The sequence below is a fragment of the Pistacia vera genome, unplaced genomic scaffold, assembly GCF_008641045.1.
Source record: "Pistacia vera cultivar Batoury unplaced genomic scaffold, PisVer_v2 Contig1132, whole genome shotgun sequence".
NCBI lineage: Eukaryota > Viridiplantae > Streptophyta > Magnoliopsida > Sapindales > Anacardiaceae > Pistacia > Pistacia vera.
In genome coordinates, this window is record NW_022195174.1 from 516,079 (window position 1) to 535,581 (window position 19,503).

The 19,503-nt window shown below is 37.5% G+C and overlaps 4 protein-coding genes across 4 annotated transcripts; all 4 read right to left on the reverse strand.

The window, feature by feature from the left end:
• Nucleotides 1-605: 605 nt before the first annotated feature.
• Nucleotides 606-2,952, reverse strand: LOC116143072 (transcription termination factor MTERF5, chloroplastic-like). The gene is made up of 2 exons (XM_031428491.1): nucleotides 2,882-2,952; nucleotides 606-1,996 (listed from the first exon to the last, which is right to left on the reverse strand). The coding sequence occupies exon 2, from the start codon at nucleotides 1,370-1,372 to the stop codon at nucleotides 737-739; it is 636 nt and encodes a 211-aa protein (XP_031284351.1). The 5' UTR covers nucleotides 1,373-1,996; nucleotides 2,882-2,952; the 3' UTR covers nucleotides 606-736.
• LOC116143521 (transcription termination factor MTERF5, chloroplastic-like) lies at nucleotides 1,433-2,277 on the reverse strand. The gene is made up of 4 exons (XM_031428971.1): nucleotides 2,079-2,277; nucleotides 1,914-1,996; nucleotides 1,723-1,855; nucleotides 1,433-1,608 (listed from the first exon to the last, which is right to left on the reverse strand). Exons 1-4 carry the CDS (start codon nucleotides 2,275-2,277, stop codon nucleotides 1,433-1,435), a joined length of 591 nt encoding a protein of 196 aa, XP_031284831.1.
• An 8,278-nt stretch (nucleotides 2,953-11,230) lies between the features above and the next one.
• LOC116143063 (transcription termination factor MTERF5, chloroplastic-like) lies at nucleotides 11,231-14,090 on the reverse strand. The gene is made up of 6 exons (XM_031428485.1): nucleotides 14,009-14,090; nucleotides 13,299-13,375; nucleotides 12,862-12,908; nucleotides 12,532-12,747; nucleotides 12,268-12,417; nucleotides 11,231-12,105 (listed from the first exon to the last, which is right to left on the reverse strand). Exons 1-6 carry the CDS (start codon nucleotides 14,012-14,014, stop codon nucleotides 11,246-11,248), a joined length of 1,356 nt encoding a protein of 451 aa, XP_031284345.1. The 5' UTR covers nucleotides 14,015-14,090; the 3' UTR covers nucleotides 11,231-11,245.
• A 2,278-nt stretch (nucleotides 14,091-16,368) lies between these two features.
• Nucleotides 16,369-18,734, reverse strand: LOC116143531. The gene is made up of 3 exons (XM_031428981.1): nucleotides 18,261-18,734; nucleotides 16,786-16,792; nucleotides 16,369-16,703 (listed from the first exon to the last, which is right to left on the reverse strand). The coding sequence occupies exons 1-3, from the start codon at nucleotides 18,732-18,734 to the stop codon at nucleotides 16,369-16,371; spliced, it is 816 nt and encodes a 271-aa protein (XP_031284841.1).
• Between the last annotated feature and the right edge of the window lie 769 nt (nucleotides 18,735-19,503).

The window sequence follows — 19,503 nt, forward strand, 5'->3', positions numbered from 1 at the left end:
GTTTTTAGCATTCTGTAATTAGACTTTTAAACCTTACCATTAAATATTAGACCAGAGAGGTTATTATAATCAGATATAATCTAACATTATATATCATGAACGTATAATTTTTTTTTTAATTAAGTACATAATTAACAAGTTCATATTTGTTTGTAGAAATATATTCATCAAATTGTGTGATGTTGATTAGATTTGTTTAGAAAAAAATGCTGAGCCTTTTAAAAAAATAAAATGTGATAATTATTTTTTGGTAAATATACCTTCTTTTTCTTTACACAGTATAGACTATAGAGAAAGGAAATTGCTTGTTACACCTAATTCTAAATAATAAACAGTATGTATAAGAACTCCAATTAAATTTTATAAAAAATATATATATTTTTATTCTGTTTTTTTCTTAAAAAAATAACTTATTAAATCCTTCTAATTCCTATCTGACTTTGATTTTATCTCAAAGCCCTCCAACATTTTGAATGTGAATAGGGTTTTTCAAATATTATTATTTTTTTTTTTTTTTTTTTTTTTGGGGGAAAAGTTAATGACAATTATACCATTTCGCTTACGTAAACCCTTAAATTTCATACATTTAAGACTTTTTTGGCATTAGATTAATTGTCTATCAACAAGTGTACCACTGGAATGTTCTGCATCAAATATCTTAACTTGATAGTTTCTCATATGTCAGTTTGGTGATATGGTGAGACTGTCTTATGTAAGTTCCTCTGGTAGCGAGGAGTCATGTGGTGGTAACCATTTTCAGTATTTTCACCGTCAAAACTTTCTCAAAGTCACAGTCTGACAGAGGTAGCATTTGGGTGAGCAGCATTTTCACTCCTGACTCCTCTACAAGCACATATCTTGGCCTTATTCTCTGCTCCAAACTGTAACTAAAATATTGAGGGAACTTAACCAGCTCAGATTTTTCATATCCCATGGTCAAATAGAACTCCCATTTTGGTATCAAGTTATCTGTCAAACTACAAGAATATAGACCTGCATATCTCAAAATCATGGTCCGAATTTCTTCCATGCTATACCCCTTTGCCAAGAAGAATTCAGCCACAGGCTTCAGATTGCCTTCCATATTACAACCAAGAGTCTGTGCTGATTTTCGAAGAAGCACGGAGACATCCACCCCTAATGAACGGAAGTACTCAACTGTTGGTCGTAGATTCTTCTCCACGCTGTAACTAACGATAATTGGCCATGGAGTCAAGATTTTACCTATATTCTCGGATGATAGGCCCGACTCGTAGAGGAAATCAACAATTACCTGAACCTTCTGCCTGCTATAAGTGAGGAGTCCTGGGAAGCGGTATATAACTTTCGCCCACTGCTCCTTGTCCACACCCAAATCTTCTAAGAACATCATGGTCGGTATTAGATTTTCAGATAGACTAACTGAGCACAATGAAGGCCTTTGGATGAGGATTTAAGGAATGTCTGATTTACGTACCCCAAGATCAAGAAGAAACTCAACTACTGGTTTGATTTTCCTCTCCAAGCTGCAGTAGTCAAAATCAGGATACCTGCGTGTAATTATCTTTATCTGCTCAAGATCCATGCCAAGCTCTAAGAGGTAGAGGAATTGAGGGCGTAAATCTCCAACTGCACCAACCTCAATCATTCAAGAGACAGATTTTGGCTTTTTAGAGTCAAGAGCAGAACCAGATTGAAAACTGACGTTGCTGGCTTTTCTTCACCAAGTCCATTAGAGAGCACCTTTGGGCTTCTTTGAGTCAAGGGGAGCAGAAAAGGATTGAGAAACTGATGCTGCTGCCTTTTCTCTGACAGGTGCATTAGAGACCCCTTTTGGCTTCTCAGGGTTACCCCGTGGCTGAATGGCGTTGACAGACTGACACAGTTGGCTTGTCTTTGACAGGTGTATTAGGAAAGTTCTCCACTAAATTTACGACACTGTTTCCATGCTCTACAAGAAGAGATTCAATATAAGGAATAAGGATGTCCCTGATCTCAGGAGTTGTGAGCTCTCTTCCTGTAGGGCAAGCAAATTTTGATTAGTGGGAAAAATAAGAATTAGAAACAAAAACACTTAGAAAAAAATAGCCAAAAATAACCAGTACATATTGCAATCGAACCTACAAGACACCGAGATTTATGAACAGAATGAAGCCTTGAGACAAGGTGATCGATGAGAAGATCTGATTTAGTGATGGTTTTTGCAGCAACTACCTTGCTTAGACCTTGTTTCTTCAAGAAAAAGGATAACACAGATTTGGCTTCTTCTTTTTCAGCCGCTAACAGAGTTGGAGGCATTACTATGGAGTTGAATGATCCATTTCCAGAAGAAAAAGTTGCTTTCATATCATAACATGGTATTAATACTAAAAAGACTACAAGAACATGTAAATCCGGATAAGTTTAGCTTCTATATGAATGTTATACTACTAGAAGAACAGCATGCTTTCCAAGCTTTGCTTGGAAAAGGAAGAGTTTCTCAGGAAAAGTAAGTTGAGTCCTACAGAAGAATAAAAGGACATCAATACTCGAGCTAAGAAAAATAAGAAGAAATATCGGTATTAAAAAAAGGGTGATTTCACCATATAATAGCACAGAATTAGCAATTTCCTTTTTGACCAAATAAATTAAGCAAGAGCTTAAATGAAGCATCTTTATGGTTTAATTTATGCTAAAATTGTATTGAGTTCCCTTTTCCCCTTCTCTTTCCCTAGATAAATAAATGCAACTGAGTTGGAATATAATTTAACATAGTAGGACCCTGTTATCATTCACCCCAGAAACATAGAAACGAAAGAACAAAAGGAACAAAGATTTCTGCTTTTTTGTAACAATAATTTTCAAAACTGAAGACAGAAACGGAAATTAAAGAAACTTTTAAAGACAGACAAAAAACCTCTACCTCTTGATGCAAAGAGTTCCTCTGAAGAGAGATGAAAAACCAGACAAGCGGCTTGCACAAAGGGCTTTCATTTCCATCTTCAAGAAGGTAAACAACTTTTATCAATACAAGACCAGTGTACAAATACAAGACAACTTATACTGACTCCTTCATTACATATCAAAGTTAATGGTTACATTCATAACTAATCAACCACATTCAACACCCACCAATATTCCCACCACTCAAACATATCTAACAACAAGAATAATTCACCACGCGACACAAATCATCACACTGTAACCTGAATGTGCAAAATCATCAAATTTGTACAAGAACAAATACATTTTTATACAAATATCATTTCAGTAACATACATTGCATTGCTCATAACTGTTCAACCCCATTAAAAAGTCAATCTTTACATTCTTAATTCAGCAATAAACTTTTGAAAAAACACAAACCAATATAAAATTTTCCTTTCAAAATTTTCCCAAAGTCATAGCCTGAAAATTCGCTTGCCTTTGTGCTGCAAATGTTTCTTATTCTTCAAAAAAGTGCTAAGAAATGCCCTAGTAATTAGTAAAGTAATAAAATACAGTTCTGATCACGTAGTTGTACCATTACCATGCTTCATTCTACTGGGCACTCCGCTTAGAAGTCATAGAATCCAGTTCCTAACCGAAGATCATTACTTGCTCTTTGGACAACTGGAAAGCTCGTCAGCAAGCATATTATTTCTGCTCGTCTCCAAAACTTTCTCAAAGTCACAGAACGGTACTGCTAACATGCGGTTCAGCCCGATTTTCACTCCTAACTCCTTGACAAGTACAAAACGTGGTCTGATTCTTTGCTCCAAACTGTAACTAAAATACTGAGGGAACTTAACCAGCGCCAACTTTGAATAACCCGTGGTAAAAAAGAACTCCTATTTCGGTATCAAGCTCTCCGTCAAGCTGTAAGAATATACAGCGGAGCTCGACCGACTGCGGAGGAGATTAAAGAGCTTCAAAGGACAACCGCCCGGCTCAAAGGAGGTCGGAGAAGGACCAGGAGATGCGGGCGACTTCGAACGGGCTCAGCGAGTGAAGAAGACAAAGGGGCCTCCGAACAGGAAAGGTTAGCTCTTAGGCCGAGCTTCAGGAGAGGTCGGGAGAGAGTCGCTTCTCTGACTGCAAAAATGCAGAATCAGTCTGAGGAGATGGAGGAGAAGGTCGCGGACTGGGCGATCGGATCCATCTACACCCTGCGTGCAAGGAACCCTGCTTTGGACTTCTCGCCTCCGGGCTTGGCAGGCGACTTGTGGCTCATGGCCGGGAGGATGACCAGGCCGCCGCGGTCGCCCAGGGACCGACCAGGAGGTGGCTCTGGCTCGAAGGATCTTCCCGACTAGCCTTAGCGTTAAAGAGTCGTTCCATTGTATCGAGTCTTGACTTTTTGTACATAATGAAAGACATATTTTCTTTTACAATGCAGTTCGTTTTCTCATAAATATGTCAATTTACAATGTGATTTACACAGTGTTACCCATAAATTCTTACAGCGAACAGAAACACATGCGAATGTTTTAAGCGAATAGAGTAATACTTCAAAAAGGAATTAACAAAAATTGAGCTGAGTTCAGGATTACTGGTAGTATGGCCGGAGGTGCTCGGCATTCCAAGCGGGGTACCTTGGAGCCGTTCAATCTTTTGAGATGGTAGTCCTTGGTTGATCACTTTGTCGATCCGGTACGGACCTTCCCAATAGGCCTAGTACCCCGCACTTGGTTTCTGGTCCGAGGAGAACTTCCTTTAGCACAAGATCTCCGACCTGGAAGTCTCTTCGCTGACCTTTGAATCGAATAACCTTTTGCTCGTGCTGGTAGGCTGATATCCTTAGCGAAGCTTGCCGCGATGTCTTCAACTAGATCCAAACTCGCTCTTAGAAGTACTTCGTTCTCGTTCTCGTCCTCGTTGTACAGGTCCCTGAAGAGAACGGTACCGACCGAAGTCATAGAATACGTTCCTAACCGAAGATCATTACTTGCTCTTTGGACAACTCGAAAGCTCGTCAGCAAGCTATTCTTTCTGCTGACTCAAAACTTTCTCAAAGTCACAGAACGATACAGCTAAATGCGGTTCAGCCCGAGTTCACTCCAACTCCTCACAAGTGCAAAACGTGGTCTGATTCTCGTTCCAAACTGTAACCAAAATAATGGGAAACTTAACCAGCTCAGATTTTGAATAACCCATGGTCAAAAAGAACTCCATTTCGGTATCAAGCTCTCCGTCAAGCTGAGACCACATAAATTAGGAAATCTCGACACCATGTAACTCACTTCTTCCACACGAATCCCCTTCATAGAAAAAATTTGGTCACAAGCTTGAGATGGCCCTCAATACTACAACAAAAATCTCTGGAAATTTGTGGACAACGATGGCAACATTAACCCCCAACCGTTTGAAGTACTCAGCTGTCGGCCGGAGATTGTCTTCACACTGTAACATACAATTCTTGGGAACCGAGTTAAGACCTTACCTACACTATCACCTGATAAGCAACTCATGAAGGAAATTAACAACTGCCTGAAGCTTGCCTGCTGTGACTGAGGGTCCTGGGCTGCGGAATATAACTTTTGCCCCTGTTTCTTGTCCACACCCATATCTTCTAAGTATAACATCATGGGTATTATTTTACCAGATATACTATGTCCACTAAATGAGGCCTTTGGACAAGAATTTGGAATCTCTGATTTAGCTACCCCAAGATCAAGAAGAAACTCTACTAGGGTTTGATTTTCCTCTCCAAGGTGTAGTTGGCAAAACTAGGACATCTGCGTGTAGCTAACTTGATTGCTCAAGATCCATGCCAAGCTCTAAGAGGTAGCTGTGTTGAGGGCAGGATCTGCTGCTGGACTTGGGGCACTCACATGAGAGACTGCTTCTGGCTTCTTGGAGTCAAGGCTGGAATGGGATCGACAACTGGCAAAGCTGGCTTCCTTCGATAGGTGCGTTACGAAAGTTCTTCACTAAATCTACCATAAAGTTTCCATGCTCTTAAGGAGTGATTGAAGATAAGGATTAAGGGTGTCCCTAATCTCAAGAGTTGTGAGCTCTCTTCCTGCAATAACAAGTAAAACTGATAGCATGGGAACAAAGAACATCGAGATAAAAGTAGCAAAAAAGAAAAACTACATGTTGCAACCAGACCTACAAGATACCGAGATTTATGAGCAGAAGAAGCCTTGAGATAAGGTGGTCGATGAATGATCGATTTATTGATGGTTCTGCGGCAGCTGCCTTGCTCAGACCTTGTTGCATCAAGAACAAGCTTAACAGAGACTTGGCTTCTTTTTTCTCAGCTGATAAAAGCTTGAAGGATCTACTTTGAGTTGAACGATATGTACACAAGAATCAGCTGTTCTTACATCAAAACACCATCATGTTATACCACAAAAAGGAAAGAAACATGTTAATATCCGTAATTAATTAGCTTTGTAAGAGGATGAAATACTACTAGAAAAACCGATTCCTCTGCAAGAGAAGACTTCCTCAGGAGAAGTAAATCGAGTCCTGCAGAAGAACAAAATGAAATCATCATGCTCTATCCCTCATGGATACAAACAAAAGATAAGTCTATACAAGAAAAATAGTATACGAGAAATCATATTCTGTTTGACTAATCTTCTAAAATGAAACTCAAAATTTAATTAGCAGAAATCACAAATTCACCGCACACTCACAACTATAACAGAGGAAATGCTTTTTCCCCTAACTTTCCACTTCAAATCTCCTAAAATTTAACAATACGCCTTCATAGCAATAGTATGAAAATAAAAATTAATGCTTTTTGGAAGCAAAAAATAATAATAATTGATTAAAAAAATACCTAGTGACGTAGAGCTCCTCTAAAGAGAGAAAGGTCAGAAGAGCAGCTTCCAGAAAGGGTCTTCATTGCCATCTTCGAGAACCCAAACTGAAACCTAAAATAAAAACCTTGTTGCAGATTCAAAATTAAAACTTTTAATCAAAAAACACATAAAGAACTCTTTTTTATCACAGTAATCTCCATTAAAACTAAATAAGAAACAAACCCACATAGATGAATGTGAGTTGGATGGAAAAATGAAACAAACCCAATTTTTCTGGCTCGAGTTAAGGATAAATTAGCAATGTCATTAACTGCTGGTTGCCTGGTTCCGTAGCTCTGCTTACCATTCCTCTGAGAAGTAACTTTTTTTTTTTTTTTTGGGTTAATATATAATAATCATATATTAATTTAACCTAATTTTCCTTATAAAAATGACTGGACGAAAATAGAGTAGGCAAGTTTTTAGCACACTGTAATTAGACTTTTAAACCAAAACGTATATATCATGCACTATAATTTTTTTTTTTTTGGTAAATATACTTCTTTTTCTTTACACAGTATAGAGAAAGGAAATTGCTTGATACACTAATACTAAATAATAAACAGTATGCATAAGAACTCCAATTAAATTTTAAAGAAAATTATTTTTTATCTATTTTTTTTCTTAAAAAAATAACTTATTAAATCCTTCTAATTCCTATCTGACTTTGATTTTATCTCAAAAGCCCTCAACATTTGGAATGTGAATAGGGTTTTTTAAATATTTTTTTTTTTTGGGAAAAGTAATGACAAAATTACATTTCGATCGTATGAACCTTACATTGAAAGAAGGAAACTGAGTTCTTTCGCAAACCTTAAATTTCATACATTCTAAGACTTTTTTGGCATTAGATTAATTGTCTATCAACAAGTGTACCACTGGAATGTTCAGCATCAAAATCTTAACTAGATAGTTTCTCATATGTCAGTTTGGTGATATGGTGAGACTGTCTTATGTAAGTTCCTATGGTAGCAGGGAGTATGTGGTGGTAACCATTTTCAGTATTTTCACCTTCAAAACTTTCTCAAAGTCACAGTCTGACAGAGGTAGCATTTGGGTGAGCAGCATTTCACTCCTGACTCCCTACAAGCACATATCTTGGCCTTATTCTCTGCTCCAAACGTAACTAAAAATTGAGGGAACTTAACCAGCTCAGATTTTTCATATCCCATGGTAAATAGAACTCCCATTTTGGTATCAAGTTATCTGTCAAACTACAAGAATATAGACCTGCATATCTCAAAATCATGGTCCGAATTTCTTCCATGCTATCCCCTTTGCCAAGAAGAATTCAGTCACAGGCTTCAGAATGCCTTCAATATTACAACCAAGAGTCTGTGCTGATTTTCAAAGAAGCACAGAGATATCCACACCTAATGAACAGAAGTACTCAACTGTTGGTCGTAGATTCTCTCCACACGTAACTAACGAAATTAGCCATCGAGTCAAGATTTTACCTATACTCTCAGATGAGGCCCGACTCGTAGAGGAAATCAACAATTGCCTGAACCTTCTGCCTGCTAGAGTGAGGAGTCCTGGGAAGCGGATATAACTTCCGCCCACTGTCCTTATCCACACCCAAATCTTCTAAGAACATCATGGTCGGTATTAGATTTTCGGATAGATAACTGAGCACAATGAAAGCCTTTGGATGAGGATTTTAGGAATGTCTGATTAGGTACCCAAGATCAAGAGAAAACTCAACTACGGTTTGATTTTTCCCTCCAAGCTGCAGTAGTCAAAATCAGGATACCTGCGTGTAATTACCTAATATGCTCAAGATCCATGCCAAGCTCTAAGAAGTAGAGGAATTGAGGGCGTAAATCTCCAACTGCGCCAACCTCAATCATTCAGAGACAGGTTTTGGCATTTTAGAGTCAAAAGCAGAACCAGATTGAGAAACTGACGTTCTTCACCAAGTCCATTAGAGACCACCTTTGGCTTCTTTTGAGTCAAGGGGGGCAGAAAGGATTGAGAAACTGACGCAGCTGCCTTCTCTGCAGTTGCATTAGAGACCCCTTTTGGCTTCTGAGTTGGGGGTGGAATGGTGTTGACAGACTGACACAGCTGGCTTGTCTTTGACAGGTGTATTAGGAAAGTTCCCATAAATTTACGACACTGTTCCATGCTCTACAGAAGAGATTCAATATAAGGAATAAGGGTGTCCCTGATCTCAAGAGTTGTGAGCTCTCTTCCTGTACAGCAAGCAAATTTTGATTAGTGCGAAAAATAAGAATTAGAAACAAAAACACTTAGAAAAAAATAGCCAAAAATAACCAGTAATATTGCAATCGAACCTACAAGATACCGAGATTTATAAACAGAATGAAGCCTTGAGACAAGATGTCGATGAGAAGATCTGATTTAGTGATGGTTTTTGCAGCAACTACCTTGCTCAAACCTTGTTTCTTCAAGAACAAGGATAACACAGATTGGCTTCTTTTTCAGTGCTAACAGAGTTGGAGGCATTACTACGGAGTTGAATGATCCATTTCAGAAGAAAAAGCTGCTTTATATCACAACATGGTGTTAATACTAAAAGACTACAAGAACATGTAAATACGGATAAGTTTAGCTTCTATATGAATGTTATACTACTGGAAGAACAGCATGCTTACCAAGCTTTGCTTGAAAAAGAAGGTTTCTCAGGAAAAGTAAGTCGAGTCCTACAGAAGATAAAAGGACGTCAATGCTCGAGCACAAATATTCCCACCACTCAAACATATCTAACAACAGGAATAATTCACCACGCGACACAAATCATCATACGTGAATCTGAATGTGCAAAATCATCAAATTTGTACAAGACAAATAAATTTTTACACAAATATCATTTCAGTAACATAAATTGCATTGCTCATAAACGTTAACATCTCAATTCTCACTTTCCTGAATAGTATTATCACGGTTCAACCCCATAAAATGTCAATCTTTACATTCTTAATTCAGCAATAAACGTTTGAAAAAACACAAACCAATATAAATTTCCTTCCCAGTTAACATTCAAGAGGAAAAACATAAAGAACTCATTTTGATAAAAGAATGTCCATGAATTTTACAGAAAAAACAAACCCAGATACAAAATAGCAGTAGTGATAATGTTAACGAAAAGGAACTGAAAATATTTAGCTCAACTCAACTTCAAGCCAATTTGCATACAATCTATATTTTAAATATTAAAGAAAAATTTGGAGATGAAAATAAAGAAGCAGATCTTACCCGCATGGAGCAATTGTGGACCCAACTACAGCTGCGAAGCCCTTCACTTCAATCTTTCTCAGTTTCTCTCACTTAGTGAGGATTGAGGAGTTTTGTCTAATGTTTGGAGGTAATAATATATTCTATCTAGGGTTGACACTGGATTTAGCGAAGTCTTATCTATTGTTTTGGGATGATTTTGAGATTTACTATGACTATCGATGAAACGTCTAAAACACCCCCTTATAGTTATAAACTATCTATGACCTCCTTTTAACATTTGTAGTATTAGTGTATTGGACATACTCTTTGATGATGGTCAAACTACAAGCAACAATAACCACTTATCCCCTCAAATTTTTTGTGAAACCGTAATTTACCCTACAACTACAAACATCAATTAACATAATGGCATTGCAAATAGGGAGTAAGGTTTAAGATTGAAAATTTTTGAACAAATGGGGGTTATAATGAATTTCCCACGTTGGATCAAGGGTAATCCCATTATATTAATTACCGATTATGTTAATTACCAGAATTTTGGATCTCAGACCCAAGAAAAGCTCTCTGTTCCTCCTTCAAGAGAAAACACAGCACAATTCGATTCATTAAAACGCAGCATAAAGGTAAAGCTTTTCTTGTGCTTACATTTATTCGTTAATTTGTTGGTTTTTTTTTTTTTTTTTTTTTTCATATCAATGCAAGAGATTCTTCTAAAATTCTAGATAATTAGGGGTGTATTGGCACATTATTTCTACCCATATTCCCAATCTATTCTCCCAATATTGTTTGGCATATTATTGAGAAATATTATTGTATTTTTTAATTATTGTTAGACCTCTTAAGTTATTAATTTCATAAATGTCTCCAGAAAAAAAGGTTTAAAAATCTAAGAAAGAAGGAAACAATGGTTCTTTTACGACCCTTACATTTCATATGATACTACATTTTTAATTAGATAATACTTCACGTCAATGTAGTGATTTGGTGAGACTATCTCATTGAACGGATGATACGATGAGACAGTCTCATATAAATTTGTTTTCTCGTGACTAGGAGTCAATCACATTGTCACATGTGGGTAACCATCTTCAAAAATTTCCAAGTCATAGCCTGAAATTCGCTTGCCTTTGTGCTCAAATGGTTCTTATTCTTCAAAACAGTGCAAAGAAATGCCCTAGTAATTAGTAAAGTAATAAAATACAGTTCTGATCACGTAGTTGTACCATTACCATGCCTCGTTCTACTGAGCACTCCGCTTAGAAGTCATAGATCCAGTTCCTAACCGAAGATCATTACTTGCTCTTTGGACAACTCGAAAGCTCGTCAGCAAGCATATTCTTTCTGCTGATCTCCAAAACTTTCTCAAAGTCACAGAACGATACAGCTAACATGCGGTTCAGCCCGATTTTCACTCCCAACTCCTTCACAAGTGCAAAACGTGGTCTGATTCTTTGCTCCAAACTGTAACTAAAATACTGAGGGAACTTAACTAGCGCCAACTTTGAATAACCCGTGGTCAAAAAGAACTCCCATTTTGGTACCAAGCTCTCAGCCAAGCTGTAAGAATATATAGATGGAAATGTTGACACCATGGACTTCACTTCTTCCACACTGAATCCCTTTTCATAAAAAAATTTGTTCACAGGCTTCAGATTGTCTTCCACACTGCAAGTTACAATTTTTGGGAACCGAGTTAAGGCCTTACCTATGCTATCACCTGACAAGCCAACCTCATTAAGGAAATTAACAACTGCCTGAAGCTTCTGCCTGCTATGAGTGAGAAGTCCTGGGCTGCGTAATATAACTTTTGCCCACTGCTTCTTGTCCACACCCATGTCTTCTAAGTATAACATGATGGGTATAATTTTACCAGATATACTAAGTCCGAATAAATGAGGCCTTTGGACAAGAATTTTAGGAATCTCTGATTTAGCTACCCCAAGATCAAGAAGAAACTCAACAAGTGGTTTGATTCTCCCCTCCAAGCTGTAGTAGGCAAAACTAGGACATCTGCTTGTAGCTAACTTGATCTGCTCAAGATCCATGCCAAGCTCTAAGAGGTAGAGGAAATGAGGTTGTAAATCTCCAACCGCGCCAACCTCAATCATTCGAGAGACAGCCTTTTGCTTCTTAGAGTCAAGAGAAGAACCAGATTGAGAAACTGACACGGCTGGCTTTTCTTCTCTAGGTCCATTAGAGACAACCGTTGGCTTCTTGAAGTCAAGGGGAGCAGAAAAGGATTGAGAAACTGTCTTTTCTTTAACAGGAGCATTAGAGACCCCTTTTGGCTTCTTGGAGTCAGGGGTGGAAGGGTGTTGAGAGACTGAAACAGCTGGCTTGTCTTTGACAGGTATAATAGGAAAGTTCTCCACAAAATTTACAACACTGTTTCCATGCTCTACAAGAAGAGATTCAATATAAGGAATAAGGGTATTCCTGATCTCAAGGGTTGTGAGCTCTTTTCCTGTATGGCAAGCAAATTTTGACTGGTTGGAAAAATAAGAATTAGAAAAAAAAAAAAAAAAAAAACACTTAGAAAACAATAGCCAAAAATAACCAGTACTTATTGCAATCGAACCTACAAGATACCGAGATTTATGAACAGAATGAAGCCTTGAGACAAGGTGGTTGATGAAAAGATCTGATTTAGTGATGGTTTTTGCAGCAGCTACCTTGCTCAGACCTTGTTTCTTCAAGAACAAGGATAACACAGATTTGGCTTCTTCTTTTTCAGCAGCTAACAGGGTTGGAGGCACTACTGTGGTGTTGAATGATTCATTTCCAGAAGAAAAAGCTGCTTTCATATCACAACATGGTGTTAATACTAAAAGGAGTACAAGAACATGTAAATACGGATAAGTTTAGCTTCTATATGAATGTTATACTACAAGAAGAACAGCAAGCTTACCAAGCTTTGCTTGGCCCAAGAGATTCTCAGGAAAAGTAAGTCGAGTCCTGCAGAAGAATAAAAGGATGTCAATGCTCGAGCTAAGAAAAATAAAAACAGAACAAATATCGGTATTTAAAAAAAAAAAAAAAAAAAAGTGATAGCACAGAATAAGCAATTTCCTTTTTGACCAAATAACTTAAGCAAGATCTTAAAATGAAGCTTCTTTGTGGTTTAACTTAGCATTACCAATCCTTTTCCCTTTCCCTTTCCCCTTCTCTAGATAAATAAATAAAACTGAGTTGGAATATAATTTAACATAGTAGCACCCATGTTATCATTCACCCCAAAAACATATTAACAAAAGAACAACAGGAACAAAGATTTCTGCTTTTCTGTAACAGTAATTTTAAAAACTGAAGACAGAAATGGAAATTAAAGGAAAAAAAAAACAGTACCTCGTGATGCAAAGAGTTCCTCTAAAGAGAGATGAAAAATTGGACAAGCGGTTTGCACAAAGGGCTTTCATTTCCATCTTCAAGAAGGTAAACGGAAACTTTTATCAGTACAAGACCAGTGTATAAATACAAGTCAACTTATATATTCCATATCCACGTTAACGATTACATTCATAAATAATCAACCACATTAAATAACATCCATCAATATTCCCACCACTCAAACATATCTAACAACAAGAATAGACTACCATACGAAACAAGTACCACACTGTAACCTGAATTAATCGACCTTAGAATGTGCAAAATCATCAAATTTGTACAAGAACAGATAATTTTTTACAAAAATATCATTTCAGTAACATACATTGCATTGTTCATAAATGTTATCATTATCAATTCTGACATTGCTAAATAGTATCACTCTTCAACCCCCTTAAAAAATCAACCTTTACACAAACCAATTTAATGTTTTCCTTCCCAGTTCACATTTAAGAGGAAAAACATAAAGAACTACTTTTGATCAAAGGAATGTCCATGAAATTTAAAGAAAAAACAAACCCATATACAAAATAGCAGTAGTCAATACAGCTGACGAAAAGGAACCGAAAATATTTAGCTCAACTCAACTTCAAGCCAATTTGCTTACAGATTTACATTTTAAGTATTAAAAAAAAATTGAAGATGCAAATAAAGAATGCAGATCTTACCAGCATGGAGCAATATAGAGTCTAATCATCAGCTGCGAAGCCCTTCACTTCCCTTTTTCTCAGATTCTCTCACTTTGTGAGGATTGAGGAACATTATCAAATATTTGGTGGTAATTTTAGGTTTATATTATATTATATAATATATTTTATTTCTAGTGTTGATACTGTAATGATCGAAGTTATGGAGGACTTGATTGTGCCTTATTTTATTTTGGGTTGATTTGGGTATTTTACTATGACTATCAATGAAATATATAAAAACACCCCTTATAGTTAATAAACTATCTATGACCTCCCTTTAAGATTTGTTTAGTTATTGGTGACGGTTTTAAGTTATGTAAGGGAAATGAACTACTGAGTGTGCTTAATGTAAAGATACTGAATCAAAAATTATAATTTGGAACCTATAAGTTTTATTTATTGTCATTGAATTTTTGTTAATTTATAAAAATCATAATTGAGTGTGATATGTTTGTCACTGTGTATATCTATATTGTTAACGTTAATAAAGTTAGAATATGTTAATGAACACTCTTGAATGATTATAAAAATCATCTTGTGTCTAATCACATCACTCTTCGATGTCATTAGACGTACTCTTCTATGATGGTCAAACTATTAGCAACAATAATCATTCATTCCCTTATAATTGTTTATGCTTTTATCTTTGAATTTTTGGTTTTTTTATCTCGTAAAATGATTTTGAATTCCGTGACCTCGATACCATGACGAAGACTCGCTGTAAATCTGGGGAGAATGATGGCAACATTAACCCCCAACCGTTTTAAGTACTCGGCTGTTGGCCGGAGATTGTCTTCCACACTGCAATTTACAGTTCTTGGGAAGTGAGTTATGGCCTTACCTATGATATGCAAAATCATTACTGGAGAAAGCAAACATGAAAAGACAAAATTATCATTGGACATTTCAATGGTTTTATCTTTGATTACACTTGATTCTGTATTAGCCAGCTTGCTTCCTATCACAGAGTATTTTTCCTGATATAATATTCATATCCTGTGTTGTTTAAATGCGGTGATGCACCAAGTTTTCAAGTCTACATTCTCATTATCCAAAATGTTTTCTGATATAAAATATCAAACTCACAATGTTGAATATAATATTTTTAACGACAGACTTATAATATAAAACGTCATAGTTGTAATTTAGTAAAAGCTTAAATTCAAATATAGCAAAGTTTCATAACCAACAAGCCATTTGGCCCTCAGTCTATTTCTTCTTAGTGCACGCCAAATTGTTGCGCACCCAGAGAACCATTTTGCCAGATAAATGTTCAGAATATTAAATCTTACCTTCAAAAAAAGAACAAGTACTAGAGCCATTACATCTAACATTTACAATGGAGTAGAAAAACAATTTGCAACAAAAACATTTGCATGATAAGGAAGAGAGGCTCATCTAAACAACAATGATTGAATTCACTTCAATGCATCCTGGGAATACTAACTTGTAAGAAAGAGTAATGCAGAAGAGAAAACTTCTGTAAAGACAAGGATTATAGAGAAACATTTGATGAAAAGCACTGACCACGCTGTGGACGACACTCGAAGATACCTCCAACAAACTTGTTAAAGTCAAGTCTGAAAATTGTAACACTGGGATGCTCCATTGAAATGAGCACTCAACTGAGAAGACATACAATCCAGTTCCTGACCTATGATCATACTACTTGCTCTCTGTTTGACTTGAAACCTTGTCAACAAGGATGTTCTTCCTGTTCATCTTCAAAACTTTCTCAAAGTCACAGTGTGATCGTACTAACATGCCTCGATTTTCACTCCTAACTCCTTGACAAGTGCAAAACGTGGTCTGATTCTCTGTTCCAAACTGTAACTAAAATACTGAGGGAACTTAACCAGCGGCAACTTTAAATAACCCATGGTAAAAAAGAACTCCCATTTCGGTATCAAGCTTTTTGTTAAGCTGTAAGAATATACAGATGGAAATGTTGACACCACGGACCTCACTTCTTCCACACTCAATCCCCTTTCATAGAAAAAATAGTCCAAAGGCTTGAGATAGTCTTCCACACTGCAAGTTACAATTCTTGGGAACCGAGTTAAGACCTTACCTATGCTATCACCTGATAAGCCCAACTCACGAAGGAAATTAACTACTGCTTGAACCTTCTGCCTACTATGACAAAGGAGTCCAGGGCAGCGACATATAACTTTTGTCCACTTTTTTTTGTCCACACCCAAACCTTCAAAGTATATTATGCTGGGTATTATTTTTTTAGATAGACTATGTCCACATAAAGAAGGCATTTTTCTGAGAATGGTAGGAATCTCTTATTTAGGTACCCCAAGATCAAGAAGAAACTCAACTAGTGGTTTGATTTAGCCATCCAAGCTGCAGTAGGCAAAATTAGGATATCTGCGTGTAGCTACCTTGATCTGCTTAAGATCCATGCCAAGCTCTGAGAGGCAGCAAAGTTGAGGGCAGAGATCTGCTGCTAGACTTGGGGCGCTGACATGAGAGAATGCTTCTGGCTTCTTGGAGTCAAGGCTGGAATGGGATCTACAAACTGGAAAAGCTAGCTTTTCTTCGATAGGTGCGGTAGGAAAGTTGTTCACTAAATCTACCATAAAATTTCCATGCTCTTCAAGGAGTGATTGAAGATAAGGATTAAGGGTGTCCCTTATCTCAAGAGTTATGAGCTCTCCAAGTAAAACTGATTAGCATGGGAACAAAGACACCGAGATAAAAGTTCCAAAAAGAAAAACTACAAGAAGAGATTCAATATAAGGATAGACCACTGACCTGCAATTCACCAAGTAACACAAGACAATTCTATCCAATACCAGTTCACAATCAATAGTCACGGACAAGAAAAGGAAATAACTCTCTATATTGATATCAAAATAGAACAATACATCCAGAGATCATGTTCTACATCAACCCAATGAACAAGTAAAAATTGAGAATAATACTAAGTGCAGTAAAGAAACAAATAAATATAAGTATGAATTTCGGGGCCAGTCACCTCCCCTTCCAAACCTTACCCTTCTTTTCTGAATATCCTCAATTCCTTCTCTCCCTCCCTTTTATTCCCTAACACCTTTTTGCTCCTAACCGAATTCTTCTTCCATCCAATCTCATTAGGCCACTTGTCCTCCCACAACAAGTCCTAACCTCCTGCACAACAAATATTCCTCTACTTCTCACCTCTACCCTTCCTACGGTAGACCAGCCTCCCTAGTTGCTCATCATTACCCTCCCCAAGGAGAACCACCTTGTCCTCAAGGTGGAAAGAAGGAAATTGAGAGTGAATAGTGTCAAAATCCTCCCAAGTGTTTTCATAAGGAGGTAAGCCTTTCCATTGAATTGGTACCTCCCATTGTCCATTCAAGAGCTTTCTTTTCTTGAGTATGGCTTCAGGTTCAATTTGCAAAATAAAATCTTCATTAAAGGCTGCCGGTAGAGGTTGACTATTGGGGATTAGGAAAGTTGCCCTTTTCAATTGCGAAACATGGAAAACGTCATGAATACGAGCTGAGGAAGGTAATTCCAGCCTGTATACTACTACCCCAATTATGTCTGTGATCACAAATGGGCTGTAAAATCGCGGACTAAGTTTCTCATTATACTGATGAGCTAGAGATCTTAAGCTGTAGAGTTGTAACTTTAAATACACAGATTCCCCTATCCCAAACGTAACTTCTTGCCATCAGTTATCAGCATAAATCTTCACTCGGTTTTGAGCCTTGAGGAGATTCTCCTTTAACTCCTCGATGATATTGTTGCGTTGTTGGAGTTGTTGGTTGACTTCTTCAACTAAAGAAGTGTGGTCCGCATACCGTAATACCGTTGGAGGGTCCCGACCATAGAAAGCCTTAAATGGACACATACCTGTGGAGCTACTATAAGTGGTGTTGAACCAAAACTCCATCCACAGAACCCATCTCTGCCATTGTTGGGGTTGGCTATTGACAAAGCACCTGAGGTACGTCTCCAAGCAGTGGTTTACCACCTTGGTTTGACCATCCGTTTGCTGGTGGTAAGCTGAACTCATGTGCAATTGGGTGTTTGACTGTTTAAATGATTCTCCCCAAAAGTGGCTCATGAAAACTCTATCCCGATCTGAAACAATGGTGCAGGGAAACCTATGCAGTCGTACCACCTCTTTGATAAACAGATCAGCTACCACTTTAGCTGTGTAAGAATGCTTGAGAGTTAAAAAATGGCTCTATTTTGTAAGACGATCAACAACTACCAGAATTGTATGTACCCCATGACCCTTGGGAAGCCCCATGATAAAGTCCATAGAGACATCTTCCCACACTTGGTTAGGAATAGGCAGTGGCTGAAGCAAACCCGTTGGGCTCAAGGCGTTGTATTTGTTTTGTTTGCAAATGGTGCAAGCGTCCACAAACTCCTTAATATCTTTCTTCATCCCCTCCCAAAACACCACATTTGTGATGTGTTTATATGTCCAAAAGAAACCCAAATGGCCCCTAATGGGCGAGGCATGAAACTCATGTAATATTTCTTGGATATGAGGTCTAGATTTAGGCACCACCAGCTTGTCATGGTACAGTAGATGTCGTCCCACCAATCTGAAATGAGGATGGCTATTTGGGTCGATCAAAAGTTGTTGCATGATCCTGCGTAACCTGTCATCTTGCTGAATGGCATCTTCTAAACTGGTTAGACCCAAGAAACAGCTCATAGAAAGAGCATGATGCTCTACAACTTCAGGCATTGTAGAGAGAGCATCTACTACCTTGTTCTATGGCTGAGGTTTATACTGAATTATAAAATCTAACCCCAATAACTTGATAATTCATTTTTGCTGATTCTCACTCAACAGTTTCTGGTCAGTTAAAAAGTGAAGACTTTGCTAATCTGTCCGAAAAACAAAACGTATTCCCAAAAGATAATGGCACCATTTTCGCACAACCATAGCTATAGCCATTAATTCACGTTTATAAAAAGATTTCAGTTTGGAGTTTAGAGACAAACCTTTGCTGAGAAAGGCAATAGGTTGCCCCTTCTACATCAACATAGCCCTTAAACCACTTCCGAAAGCATCAGTCTCTATGATAAATTCTTTGAGTGAAATTAGGCATTTAGAGGACTGGAACAGTTGTCATAAGTCTTTTTAATTCTTCAAAAGCACTTTGAGCTACTGTACTCCACACAAATGAATCCTTCTTTAATAGAGCAGTGAGTGGGAGGGCTATCTTCCCATAATCTCGAACAAATCGTCGATAATATCCCGTCAAACCCAGAAAGCCTTTGAGTGCCCTAATGTCTCTTGGTTCCAGCCACTTAGTAATGCTCTTTATCTTTGAGGGGTCAACTACCACTCCTTTAGCTGAGACCACATGCCCCAAATATTCTAACTGTTGTTGTCCGAAATAGCATTTCTTCTTATTGACCACCAACTGATTATCTAATAGTATCTGTAAGATAATGCTTAGATGCCTAGCATGCTCGCCCATCTCCCTACTGTAAATCAGTATGTCATC